The sequence below is a fragment of the Bufo gargarizans genome, chromosome 6, assembly GCF_014858855.1.
Source record: "Bufo gargarizans isolate SCDJY-AF-19 chromosome 6, ASM1485885v1, whole genome shotgun sequence".
Lineage (NCBI taxonomy): Eukaryota > Metazoa > Chordata > Amphibia > Anura > Bufonidae > Bufo > Bufo gargarizans.
In genome coordinates, this window is record NC_058085.1 from 349,344,712 (window position 1) to 349,357,833 (window position 13,122).

Here is a 13,122-nt window from a genome sequence, read left to right on the forward strand (position 1 = left end):
ATAGGCAGCCGCCAACATACTACATAGGATGTCTCTATAGTAGTTCAGTTTGTCCTCCCTCTCAGCGGGTGTAAAAAAGGCCCCCATTTTGGAACGGTAGCAAGGTCCAACAAGGTGGAGAGCCAGAAGTAATCCCGCTGCCGAATGGTGACAATTCAGCTGTCACTACCCAAGCAAGTGAGCATGCAGCGGGCCATTTGCGCAAGTGACTTGGAGGGACTCCCTGCCTCCATCTCCACTGCATACTGCCACAGTGTGTCTGAGTCCTCTGCCTCTTCTTCCTCATTGCCCTGTAGTTCCTCTGACTGCTCCTGCTCCTCATCTCCTGTCCCCTGTGTAGAAACACCACCCATTTCGCTATACATTGCTTGTGCTCTAATGTCCTCCTCCTCCAGTTCAGCCCCCACAGGGCTTACGTGGCCGTGAGATCTAAGCGCCACATCTCCAGTCCCCTGACCATCCAGATTTACCAGCATCTGTTCCAGTACATGAAGCAGTGGAATAACATTGTTCATCCCATAGTCCTGGCGACTGACAAATAACATGGCCTCCTCAAAGAGCCTGAGAAAACGGCAGGTGTCATGCATGAGCTGCCACTGGCTGACATCGAAGTTACACAGGGGAGTACTCCTGTCCGCTTGGATCATCAGGAAATCATTTGTGGCCTTTCTCTGTTCGTACAGTCGGTCCAACATATGGATGGTAGAATTCGAACGGGTGGAAGCATCGCATATCAGCCTATGTTAGGGGATGCCGTTCTGCCTCTGCAGCTCAAAGAGGGTGTGTTTTGCGGTGTACGAGTGGCTGAAGTGCATGCAAAGTTTCCTGGCCATTTTTAGGATGTCTTGCAGATGGGTGGAAGACTTCACGAACCACTTGACAACCAGATTGAACACGTGTGCCATGCAGGGCGCATGGTTCAGCCCTCCTTGATGCAGCGCCGATACAATGTTCTTCCCGTTGTCGGTCACCATGTTTCCGATTTTGAGTTTTTGCGGAGAAAGCCAGGATTCGATTTCTTGATGAAGGACACGAAGCAGTTTCTCCCCTGTGTAACTCCATTCGCCCAGGCAGGCGAGGTGCAAAACAGCGTGACACTGCCGTGCCCTGCACATGTGGTATGCTGGAGGAGCACTGGGAATTGTCCCTGCAGTGGAGGCTGAGGACACGGTGGAGGATGAGGAGGCAGAGGCGGACATTGTAGCAGGACCAGCGGCGTGAGAATGTGGAGTTAGAAGCGGCAACACCTGGCCAAGTTGCTGGTGTGCCTGTGCAGGAACCACATTCACCCAGTGGGCCGTAAAGGACGTGCAATGTCCCTGACCGTAGTTACAACTCCACACGTCGGAGCTGCTGTGCACTTTGGCAGAAACCGACAGGCTCAAGGACTGTCCCACCTTCTGTTCTACATATTTGTGCAGAGCAGGTACAGCCTTTTTGGCAAAAAAATGATGGCTTGGGACTCTCCACCTCGGCTCGGCACAAGCCATCAGTTCTCCAAAAGGTGCAGAGTCCACCACTTCATCCAGAAGGGAAAATATTTTGGACTTAGAGTAGATAAAAAAATAAAGAAGCTATAAGCAACTGTGCAATATCCTGCCGATGCTTCCATATCTCTTCTGGTCTCTACTTCCTGCTCAGCCAGTCACTGCTTGAGGGAGGTCTCTGCTGTGGCCAGTGATTGGCTGAGCTAGAAATTCTTATTGAAACAGCCTGGACCGGTAAATAGAGACCACTGGGGATCTGGTAAATATAAGAATAAGAGCAACGGGTGATCACAAAGGTGCTTTCTTTAAAGGGAATCAATCACCAGTTTTATGGTGTCCTAACTAAGGGCAAATACTCACAGGTCTCCTTAGCGAAATTCTGGGTCACTTTGTTTGATTGACCCAGTTGTTTTGATAAAATCTTCCACTAAACAGCTCGAGTGCATACCGAACAAGTCCTGATATTCATGAGCTTCTGAATTGTCCCATCCATCTGCCGCTGATTCATATGGTTATAAACTATAGGGACTCATTGGCATGTGCTGGAGCTGTTAGAACCTAGCAGCAGAAAACTGGGGACAAATCCCCATTAATTTTTTAACTGGCTACAACCCGTTTTTTTTATCAAAAGATTTTTTTTAAATCAAAAGATTGTAATGTCTTTTTTTATCACACGGAGAGTCATTCAGCACCTATGCTATTCTACTAAAGGAATAAGTTATGTATGCTGGGTATATAAAGTGGAGTGACATGCGCACTACCACTTCATTCAGAGAGAGGACTTGGCAACCCCATGCTTTTGGGATCAGCGGAGGGTCTCATCACCTATGGATAGGTGATAGATATTTTTCTCTTTAAATAACAGAGGGCTTGTCTTGTGAATTGTAGTATTACATGTACTGCAGTCCAACGGTCCCCAAACGCCAGGCCGCGGCCCAGAACCTGGCCCTGGAAGATTATTTGCCGGGCCACGGCAATACAAAGGAGCGGAGACGCCAGGCACATGCATGCCCAACGCGCACATCACACACAGCGCGTTCCTTCCTTCCAACTGTGATGCCGGCCAGCCACTGCCACCAATGAAAATGCTTTAAAAGGGCTAGTGAGGCAGGGATTGGTTAGGTCCCACTGCCCCACCAATGGAAATAAACATGATGGCCCGAGGGGAGAGGGGGGTTGTCGGCATCCAGTTTCAGCTAGTATCTGAGGGAGTGAGCAAGAGAATGACCTGCAGTTCCTCTTCCATGTCACCTTGAAAATATCAGCAGTGCAGCAGAGCCCTGTGCAGTCAGCGCCGACCAGCGCCCCCCCTAAGACCCTCCCACCACCTAAAGCCCAGCCCAGAACCCCCCCACACCCCACCAGGTCCCTGGGAAAATTGTCTTGCATGAAACTGGTCCTTGGAGCAAAAAAGGTTGGGGACCACTGCTGTAGTCCACTCAAATAAATTGCCAATAATGTGATTCATGACCAAGCTGGTTATGCTAGACCAGGAGATGAGGATGGAACCTTATTTTATAATAGCTAAAAGCCCTAAATAGATATACAGACAAGCGTATTTTTTTTGAAGCCCTTTAAAATGATGGTTTGATTGCAATTAACATTTTGCTTGCCCTATGGTCCACCATTGTAAACATCTTGAGAAGTCTTCTGCCTGTTTTTTTGTTATAACTAATGAATGTTCCTTCTTCATATAGGAATTGAGTTATCAACAACAACTGACACCAGAATCTTAGATGAAAATATTAAAGTCTATATTTTTGGCTCCGACACCACTTATAAGCGAGGAATCCCAATGAGAATCCAGGTGACTTACACTACATCACATGTTTACTCAAGTGATCTCATCAACACATCGTCCACTATCAATGTTGTGAACAATTTGCTGCTTACCACCTCTATCATTCAATATATAGGTTAAAGTATCGGATGCCAGGGACACCGTCATCCCAGGAAAACAAGTCCACCTCACTTGTAGCTCTAAACTTGACAGAATAGTCAAAACCCTGGTGACAGGCCCAGATGGAATAGCTTCCTTCAATATAGACGATACTACTGGCTGGAAGGGCACAGTATACTGCACAGTATGTACCAGTTGTTTTATTTATTTCTATTTCTTTGCTTAAGCAATAAAGTAAATATCCATCTACCAGTGACCCATCAAGTAAATACAAGTCTCTATATTAAAGGGGTTCTGCACTTTGTGTAAACTGATGATCTATCCTTTGGATAGATCATCAGCTTCTGATCGGCGGGGGTCTGACACTCGGGACCCCCGCCGATCAGCTGTTTGAGAAGGCAGCGGCGCTTCAGCAGTGCCGCGGCCTTCTCATTGTTTACCGCAGGCCCACTGACGTCACGACTAGTATCGCTGGCCTGGGCGGGGCTAAGCTCTGTTCACTTGAATGGAGCTTAGCCCTGCCCAGGCCAGTGATACTAGTCGTGACGTCACTGGGCCTGCGGTAAACAGCGAGAAGGCCGCAGCGCTACTGGAGCGCCGAGGCCTTCTCAAACAGCTGATCGGTGGGGGTCCCAGGTGTCGGACCCCCACCGATCAGAAGCTGATGATCTATCCAGAGGATAGATCATCTGTTTAAACAAAGTGCAGAACCCCTTTAACGAAAACTTACAATGAAAACAGCTACATCATGAGAACAGAAAATGCTACTCCCTCCTTCCTTTGTTTTATCTAATACTATTCATTCCTTATCGTCTCTTGTCTTCCATATTTTCCATATTTCACTGCCCCGCTCACTGATGACCTTTAAAAGAAATGTATTGTATTGTGTTGTGTTTTCCATGTTTTCATCTATATTTTGTAAAATAAAATCCTGAAATTGGCTACAAAGCCTCAATAATATGTATAATAATATGCTGACACATTCTGTAGAGATCACTTCTCAGCAGTCACTTCATTATCATCACAGGCAGATTTTCTTTATTATTTTTAAATGTAACAATTATAAAGGTGAAAGCAAATAACACAGGATTCACCATTTAGAACAGGTCAAGGTCTTGGCTTACCTCCTCCCCTCCCTGCATAATGGCCTCTGCCACAAAGCATGTCCGCCATCCCCACCTATAGAAGTCATGTCCATGAAGCTGCAGTAATACAAAGGTAGCTGCCCCCAAACATGTGCAGGAAATAGAATTAATAATCAGAAAAATGTAATAATTGAATATTTTTTTTTTAATGTAAAGATAATATTTTTAAGAATCTGGTTTTAACTGGTAAAAATATAGATGGTAAGCCAATCCAAAAAAGAATGATAAGGCAAACTTTGTTTCTTAAGGAAACTTAGAGCTGGATCTGGGGGAATGTCTAGAGATCCGTTTAACAATGTTATTACTTTTCTTCCAGGCAACTGTAAACCAAACCGACTACACACCTCCTGATCAGTCTGACTCTAAAGTCCCCAGCAATGTGTTTGCACGCCTGGAATTATCACCTTTTAGATCTTATATTAGCAGCTTTATTAAGATCCATCCTCCGGGTGCTATCCTCCCATGTGATGGGCAGCAAGAAGTGAAGGTGGATTATATCATCAAACAAAAACAACTACAGGAAGGAGTCAGCCATCTTCATTTACATTATCTGGTGAGTACCAAGGGAAGATGGGTATTTCAGTAATAAATGTTTGCATTATTTTGACCATACCAGCTGCATCAGGATTTAATAGAACAACCATAATAACTAGAAAATATAACATGGGACATAACTCTTTGCATCCAAAGACTAAGGCCCTGATTTATTAAGACCGGCGTGATAGGACCTGCATTGCTGGAGGAAGCATTTAATTTTTGAGGTGGAGCAGGCCTCATCATTTATTAAATGCCTTTCCAGCAGTCCATGCGCCAGACTGAAATCTATGGCAGTAAATATTCTGACATAAACAATGATGAATGCCAACAGCCACGTCCACGCTCCAGCATCATCACACACCCTTTATGGAAACCTGGCGAAGGTGGTGTAAAACTGCCAGATGCAACTACAAAAGTTGCAATGGAATTTTAAAAGTTGCATAAGCTGGTTTTGCAACTTTATGAAGCCAGGAAAATGGCGTGGGAGAATGATAAATTCCCCCCAAAGTTTCAACCACAAATCAGAGAAAAAAAAAGATCAAAGAAAAATAAGCTGCTCCAAAAAAGCAAAAACAAACTTATACTTCTAGTACATACAGTAAATAGGGAGTGCATTAGAATACATACAAAGAACTGATTGGCTCAAGAGTCCCAAAGTCGAAATCCTCAAATGATCCGCAGCACTGCTTATAGTTTTAAAGCACCAAGTGTGTCTATTCAAGCCTTGAAAAAGACTCACTAGAGTCAAAACATCACTTTGTTATGATGCTTTTTGGCGAATAAACGCATTTGGTGCTTTGAAACTATAAGGATCATTTATGGATTTGTGCATTAGAATACATACAGTACAGGTACAGAGCATCACAGTACATATAGTACTAGTAGCGTGCAGTACAGTACATGTAGTACAAGTAGAGAGCAGTACAGTGCATGTCAGACAGGTAAAGTTCAATACAGTACATGTAGTACAGGTAGAGACATGTGGTGCAAATAGAGTGCAGTACATGTATTACAGGTACAGAGCAGTGCAGTACATGCAGTACCATGCATCTAGTATGGGCAGAGAGCAGTACAGTACATTAGTATGGTAGAAAAGCAGTATACATGCAGTAGTAATGGTAGTTAGCTGTACACTATATACCTTGAAGTATGATGCAGTGGCCCAGAATCGTGTATTTGCAATTAGTTTTTGCTGAATGATATTAATTAATGAACTTGAATTCATTGTATTACCCAATATGGTCTTGTATGGATCTGCAAGGGGTTAACTACCCTGACTCAGGCCTTGTAGAAATCTTGGAGATAGACTTATCTCCACCCCCAGTAGTGTGTTAACTGAGGAAGTGGTAGAAGCTACATGTGCTCACTCCTCAGAGGACTAGGCCTACATACCAGAAAATCACTGATATGTGTACATCAAGAAAGCCATCCCTACTTTACAGTACACCAGAGAGAGAAAGAAAGAACCTAGAAGGTCCTGATTCTGCATGGCTGAGCATTGGAGTCAGTGAATAAGGTATTTGCTTTTTAAGGCTGATGGAGACTTTACTGCGAGAGGGACAATACTAATACACTTTTCACAGTTGGACAGTTTGGTCCTCATCCTAAGGGTCCATTCACACGTCCGCAATTTCGTTCTGCATTTTTCAGAACAGAATCTCGGATACATTCATTTCTGCTGTGCTGCCCGGACATGGAATTGCGGACCCGCACTTCCGGGTCCGCAATTCCGTTCCCGCCCGAAAAAAATAGAACATGTCTTATTCTTGTCCGGACAAGAATAGGCAATTGCGGACAAGAATAGGCATATTCTATTAGTGCCGGCAATGTGCACTCCGAAAATGCGGAACGCACATTGCCGCTGTCCGTGTTTTGTGGATCCGCAAAACACGTTTCGAATGTGTGAATGGACCCTAATCCTGTGCCCCTCAGCTGGGAAATATAGACACATTTACATCGCAAGAACTTTATTGCCAGCTTTAGTTTCTGCAGAAAGAGATTTTGGAAACATAGAAAGGATGAGTACTACAACCCCCATCCTTAAATCCAAACAATAGTATCTGGGAAGATTTGCACTTTGAATTGTTTGGAACAGTGTTTAATACTACTGGATGTACTACAACTCTCATTCTGCACTTTAGTAAAGAGAGACTTGTCTATGTTCTACAACTGGCCTGGTCACTGACTCCAGCACCATCTACCAACCACTGAACCTACATCTCCTGCCTTGCATCCACAACACTAAGCAGCTCCACTGAGTTCTTTGGGACATCTTGAGGGCAAAGCAGTTCAACAGAACTGCAGAGCTCACACAGCTGCTAAACCCTGATGCGTCTAATAAAAATGTTATTGGCAGCATCCAAAGCATGTATGCACCAGGTAAGAGACGTGACCATCAACCTGGCTCAATATCCAGGAAATAGCAAGCACAAAAATATCAAAGGAGGAAAGACAGTGAGATGGGGTAATGCCTCTAAACGGAACCAGTCATATTGAAAATGCTATCTTATCTACCACAGTCATTTTATAGAACAGGAGGAGCTGAGCAGTTTGAAATATAATTGCAATTATAACCTGTAATTTAATGCTTGAAATCCCTTCTCTTTCTATGCTTAGGACTGGAGTCCCGTGTGCAGTCTTAGCAGTGATTGACAGGCTTCCCTGTATGAATGTGCATCCAGAAATACAGTAGCTGTCAATCACTTACTACGACCACTCACTGGATGCCTAAAAATAGAAAGAACAGATTAGTAATGGACGAACATCAGCCAGGACGGTTTGCGAACGCATCAAATGTTCGCGAACTGCGCGTTTGTGGCGGGCCCCTCTGACTTTAATGGCAGGCGAACCTGAAAAACCTTCAGGTCCTATTTGCAGCCACCAAATACTTACTAGAAGTGCACAAATAGTCCCACAACATGGACAGTGACATGCCAGAGGGGGATCAATGACCAAAATTTCCACAATAAATATGTATTTTAATCAGGGGCCATTTTTATGCGTCTTAAAGGGAAACTCTCAAAAATGTGCCCTGCTGGAGCCTAGAACATTTTTAGGCCTTCACCTGACAGAAAAGAACTTGTGGCTGAAGGCAGGGCCGGCTCCGGGTCCATGTGGGCCCTTGGGCGATAAATTCCAGTGGGCCCCCTTGAGGCATTTTTGTACATTTACATGTCCCTCTATTGTTCCCACATGGTATAATGACCACCAGTGGCCCCTATACAGTATAATGACCACTAATGGCCCTTCACACAGTACAATGACCCCCCTATGCTTCCAAACACAGTATAATGACCCCCAGTGTCCCCACACACACAGTATAATGACCCCACAGTGGCCCTCTATTCAGAATAATAACCCCCAGTCGCTACCCCATTCGGAATAATGACCCCCCCCAGTGGCTGCATATACTGTATGGAGGGGGCACTGGGGGTCATTATATTGAATGGGGGCTCTGGTGGTCATCCTACTAAATGGAGGGTCATTGGAGATCATTATACTAAATGGGGGGCACTGGGGGTTATTATACTGTGTAAGGGGCCCTCACAGTGTAATGACCCCCAGTGGCCCCCTCACATACCTATTATTGCTGGAGCGCAGGGGAGCCGGCGGTCCTGTCATTCACTAACCGCAGCTCCCTGCGCTCCTTCTCTCCTCAGGCCCACTGCAGCAGTGAGACACACGTCATGAAGTCACTGCTGGGCCGGGCCTGGAGGAGAGAAGGAGCTGTGCAGCGATGTAGCTGGAACTGACTGGGCCCCACAGAAAATTTTAGTACGCCCCCCGCACGTTTTTCGGTTTCATGTATAAAAATGTACAGCACTCCACGTTTTTGCATCCTGCAGAGTCCAGTAAAAAAAATGCATACGTTAACACATTTTTTTTTTTTGCAATGGAGAACGGACGCCACTGTACGGCATCAGTCTGAGGCATCTGTTAACGTATATATTTTTGGTATGCATTAAATGGGTGGCAAAAATGGGATGTGAACCCAACCTTAGTATGAGAATAAGCACCAGTACACAGCGGAGCAGCGGGGCGGAGAGGGGATGCTCCATGTACTGACAGAGCGCTACCTGGTCCTGCTGGTCAGGGATGAGGACTGTGTTTCCCAAGGATCATTTATCTACTGGGAAATACAGGGAACAGTATAATACACTAGAATCTATATAATCTAAACTATATTAGCCCTACCCCCGAATAATAATACAATTAGGGGGTCATTTATTATACAGAATGTGGCGTAAAGGTCCTTAGCACTGCAATCTGCATCTTTTTCCCGCACATGACAGGTCTAAAAAAGGTGGCGTGGGCAGGGAAAGGGATACAGTTATGGTCATAAAGTTATTGGATACCACCGCCATACAGTGACCGGATAACACCTCTGTACAGTGACCGGATAACACTGCCATTCAGTGACCGGATAAAAGGGTATAAGAGGGCACAGTACAGGGAATGACTAGGGGCACTGTACAGAGTGTGGTAAGAGGGCACAATGCAGGGTATAATGGGGCACAGTACAGGGTGAGGGGCACAGTATGGGGTGGGTGGCACAGTACAGGGTGGGGGGCACATTCACATGACCTGTGATGTTAGAAGGTCCTTATGGTGAATTTGGTTCAGACTCCACCATAATGAGAGGCAGAGGAGTGAGACAGAGGCCTGGGGCCTTGGATGGACAGGATGGGTGAACACAGCAAGTAGGTGGAAGGGGCTCTGAGGGGGATTTATACAAGAAGTAGTGGCAGGAGGGTCTGTGCAGGGCAACAACAGGAGATAGGAGGGTGGAACAGGAGCTCTGGATACATGAGGGAGGAAAGGAGACACAAGGGGATCCATGAGGATGAGATAGGACAGGATATGGGGGGGGGGGGAAGGTGTCATGGAGGCAAACTACTTAATGAAGCAGTAAAACAACTAAATAGCATGAAGCAGAATCCAGCAGAAGCTCGAAGAGTTCCCCTCCCCCTCCTGTCCCACAAAGAAGAGACAGTCACAGTGCAGACTCAATGACAAACTGTGCGTGTCTGAAGCTGGTAAGGTAACCTGCTGCTCTGCTGAATGGAGTGAAGAGTGTCTGAAGCTCTGAAGCAGCCGGCCTCATGTGACTCAGAGGGCCCACCAGCGGGGTACTGCGTAAGTGAAATGCCAGCAATCAGTTCTTCCATCTGTATTGATGGAAGTGGTCATAGCAGCTCAGTGGGCCCCCTCAGGAGCAGTGGGCCCCGGAATTTGCCCGGGTTTGCCGGGTGCTGACACCGGCCCTGGCTAGAGATACATTAGGCGGTCACTGGATAAAAATTTTGCTGTAGGCCACTGAAGTACAGGCCTTAAAAATTAGGCATTAACCTGGCAGAAAATAACTTGTGATTATGTGGCTGGAGGTACATTAGGCAGTCACGGGCTAAAAATTTTACTGTAGGCCACTGGAGCACAGGCCCCAAAAATTAGGCATTTACCTGACAGAAAAGAACTTGTGATTTATGTGGCTGGAGGTACATTAGGCGGTCACTGGACAAAAACTTTATTGTAGGCCAGATCCATGCCTCATTCATTTTTTGAAATGTGAGGTAGTCCACACTGTTGTGAGCTAGGCTAGTGCGCTTATCGGTCACGATTTCCCCTGCTGCGATGAACGTCCTTTCGGACAGGACACTTGACGAGGGGCAAGCCAAGAGTTCCATGGCCAAATGTGCTAGCTATGGCCACAGGTCAAGCCTGCACACCCAGTAGTCCAGGGGCTTCTCGCTTCTGCGAGCTTTGCCTGCTTCTTCTCTTTCTCCTGCCTCTCTGCTGCTCCATCTCTCACTCTGAACTCCCCTTTCTCTCTTGTGGGCACCCACGTGACGTACATCAACACATCATCATCGTCAGCTTCACCACCACTGACATTTGAGATCTCAGAGTAGGCAGCAACAGCAGGGACCTCCCTGCCTTGGCTGATATGGGTACTGTCGTCAGACCGCTGGGTGGTGGCCGTTGCTACCTCATCCGATGTCAAGAATTGCTGCGCATCGGTAAGGTCTGGGAATGAATGGGAAAATAATTTCCTCTGACTCCAGTAAAGGGGCTATGTTGGTGGTGGTACTGGTGTATTTGGGGGTGCACACAGCAGAGAGTGAGTGAGTAGGGTGCAGATACAGAGGATGAGGAGGGTGCAGAAACGGAAGGGTGAGTGAGCCACTCAAACAACTCTGGTGCGCCCTTTGAAGTAATCGCACGCGCCTTCTGCAACTTCTCACTTAGGCTCCAGCCTGGTGCACCTGCCCGACCCCTACCACCCCTGCGGAACGGCATGCCTCTTCCTCTGCCTGTCATTTTCAAAATGACCCCGTGCCTAAGTGTCTAGGGAAGAGCAGTATTTGTGGAAGCAGTTATATTGCAGGCCTCAATCAATATTTGGTGGAAACAGGTATATCGATCCCCTTAATCAGTATTTTGTGGAAGCAGGTATATCACAGCCCTCAATCAATATTTTGTGGAAGCAGGTATATCAAACCCCTTAATCAGTATTTTGTGGAAGCAGGTATATCGCACCACTCAATTTTTTTTTTTTTGCCACAACAGTTATATCACACCACCCTGTTTATTTGGGGCAGCAGGTATATTGCAGCCCTCAATCAGTATTTTGTGGAAGAAAGTATATCACACCCCTCAATCAGTTTTTGGGTGGTAACAGGTACATATATCACATCCGTTGCAAATAGTTGTTCCAATAGCGCTTGTCCCTCTATATAGCTGCAGTATCACAGCAGAACCGCACACAATTGCTGCACAATACAAATTAACCATAATAAACTTTCTATGTTAGAAAGTATATTCTAGTTATATCACACCTATCGATAGCACACCTATACCTGTCCTTAAAAGGACGTTTGTGGCCCTATTAGCTAGCATTTGGTCGCCCTAACAGCCTGTCCCAACTTCTACCTACACTGGCCAAACACAGAATGTAAAATGGCTGCCAGATCGGGTTCTTTTATTGGGTGGGGGTGTGTTCATGTGCTGAAACGTCTCAATTGGCTGTCCTGTCCCACCTGATGGATGTGTCATGGGTCAAAGCTCGGTGCAATGCAAAAGAATATGACGCCGCTAAACGACCGCCGGACGAAATGCAAGGCCATCTCTAGAACAGATATTTAAATTCATAAGGTTGTACTGAATAATTTGCTATAAAACTATGTATCAATTTGCTCAGCTCCTCCTGCTCCATAACCTGCTGCTGACAGATTGGAATGCATGTTGGACCTGACAGTTTCTCATCGACTTCAGTGGTTTCCATGTAATACTACATGTTGCTGTAGGACAGGGGTCAGCATACTTCAGCACTCCTACTGCTGTGAAACTACAACTCCCAGCCTTCAAATTTACTCAGCTTTTCTTGTAACTCCCTCAGAATTGAAAGGAGGATTGTGGGAGTTGTAGTTTTAGAACAGCTGGAGTGCCAGAGGTTGCTGGTCCCTGCTGTAGATATATCTAGCTTTCCTTGATGATAACAGCTGGGAATTTCAACAGGGGTCCCTCCCTCTAAAGCTGCCAAATATAAAAGTTTAATCAGCCAACTTATATTTTTTACTGTACTTAATCTTACAAATTTTCATTTTTTAGGTCATTACGAGATTTTCTATAAAATACTCTGGACAGCTGGAAATACCAATAAGAAGTATAGATAAAGGTAAGAAATTACATAACTTTACCATCTCTATAGGGACCCCCAGTTGATAAGACACAGATAACTAATACTGTCTATTTATGTCATTGTGTATCAGCATGCATTTGCCTATGTACTCTACCATATGTTTACTAATATAATAGTAGAATTAGTAGTAAATGGTGGCATTACTTGAGCACTTTACTGTATGTTGGTTTTGAACAATGAATTGTGGTTGTAGTAGCTATGTATGTATGAATTAATGATTACTTGTCAGGTACTTAAAGGATAACTGTCATGTTTTTATAAAAAAAAACTATTTTAGCATATGTTACTGCTGCAGCAGCATTATGCATAAAGCAATGTCTAGTTTCTTCAAATGCCACTGTTTTCCTAGAATTT

General features: G+C 45.3%; 1 protein-coding gene across 4 annotated transcripts in view; it reads left to right on the forward strand.

The window, feature by feature from the left end:
- The window catches only part of LOC122940144 (alpha-2-macroglobulin-like), a 145,084-nt gene that overhangs the window by 27,027 nt on the left and 104,935 nt on the right, over positions 1-13,122 (forward strand). For all 4 annotated transcript variants that reach the window (XM_044296540.1, XM_044296543.1, XM_044296541.1 and 1 more), the window contains 4 exons: positions 3,185-3,294; positions 3,404-3,571; positions 4,849-5,085; positions 12,678-12,744. In XM_044296540.1, coding sequence (XP_044152475.1) covers positions 3,185-3,294; positions 3,404-3,571; positions 4,849-5,085; positions 12,678-12,744 — 582 coding nt within the window. The remainder of the gene's footprint in view (positions 1-3,184; positions 3,295-3,403; positions 3,572-4,848; positions 5,086-12,677; positions 12,745-13,122) is intronic.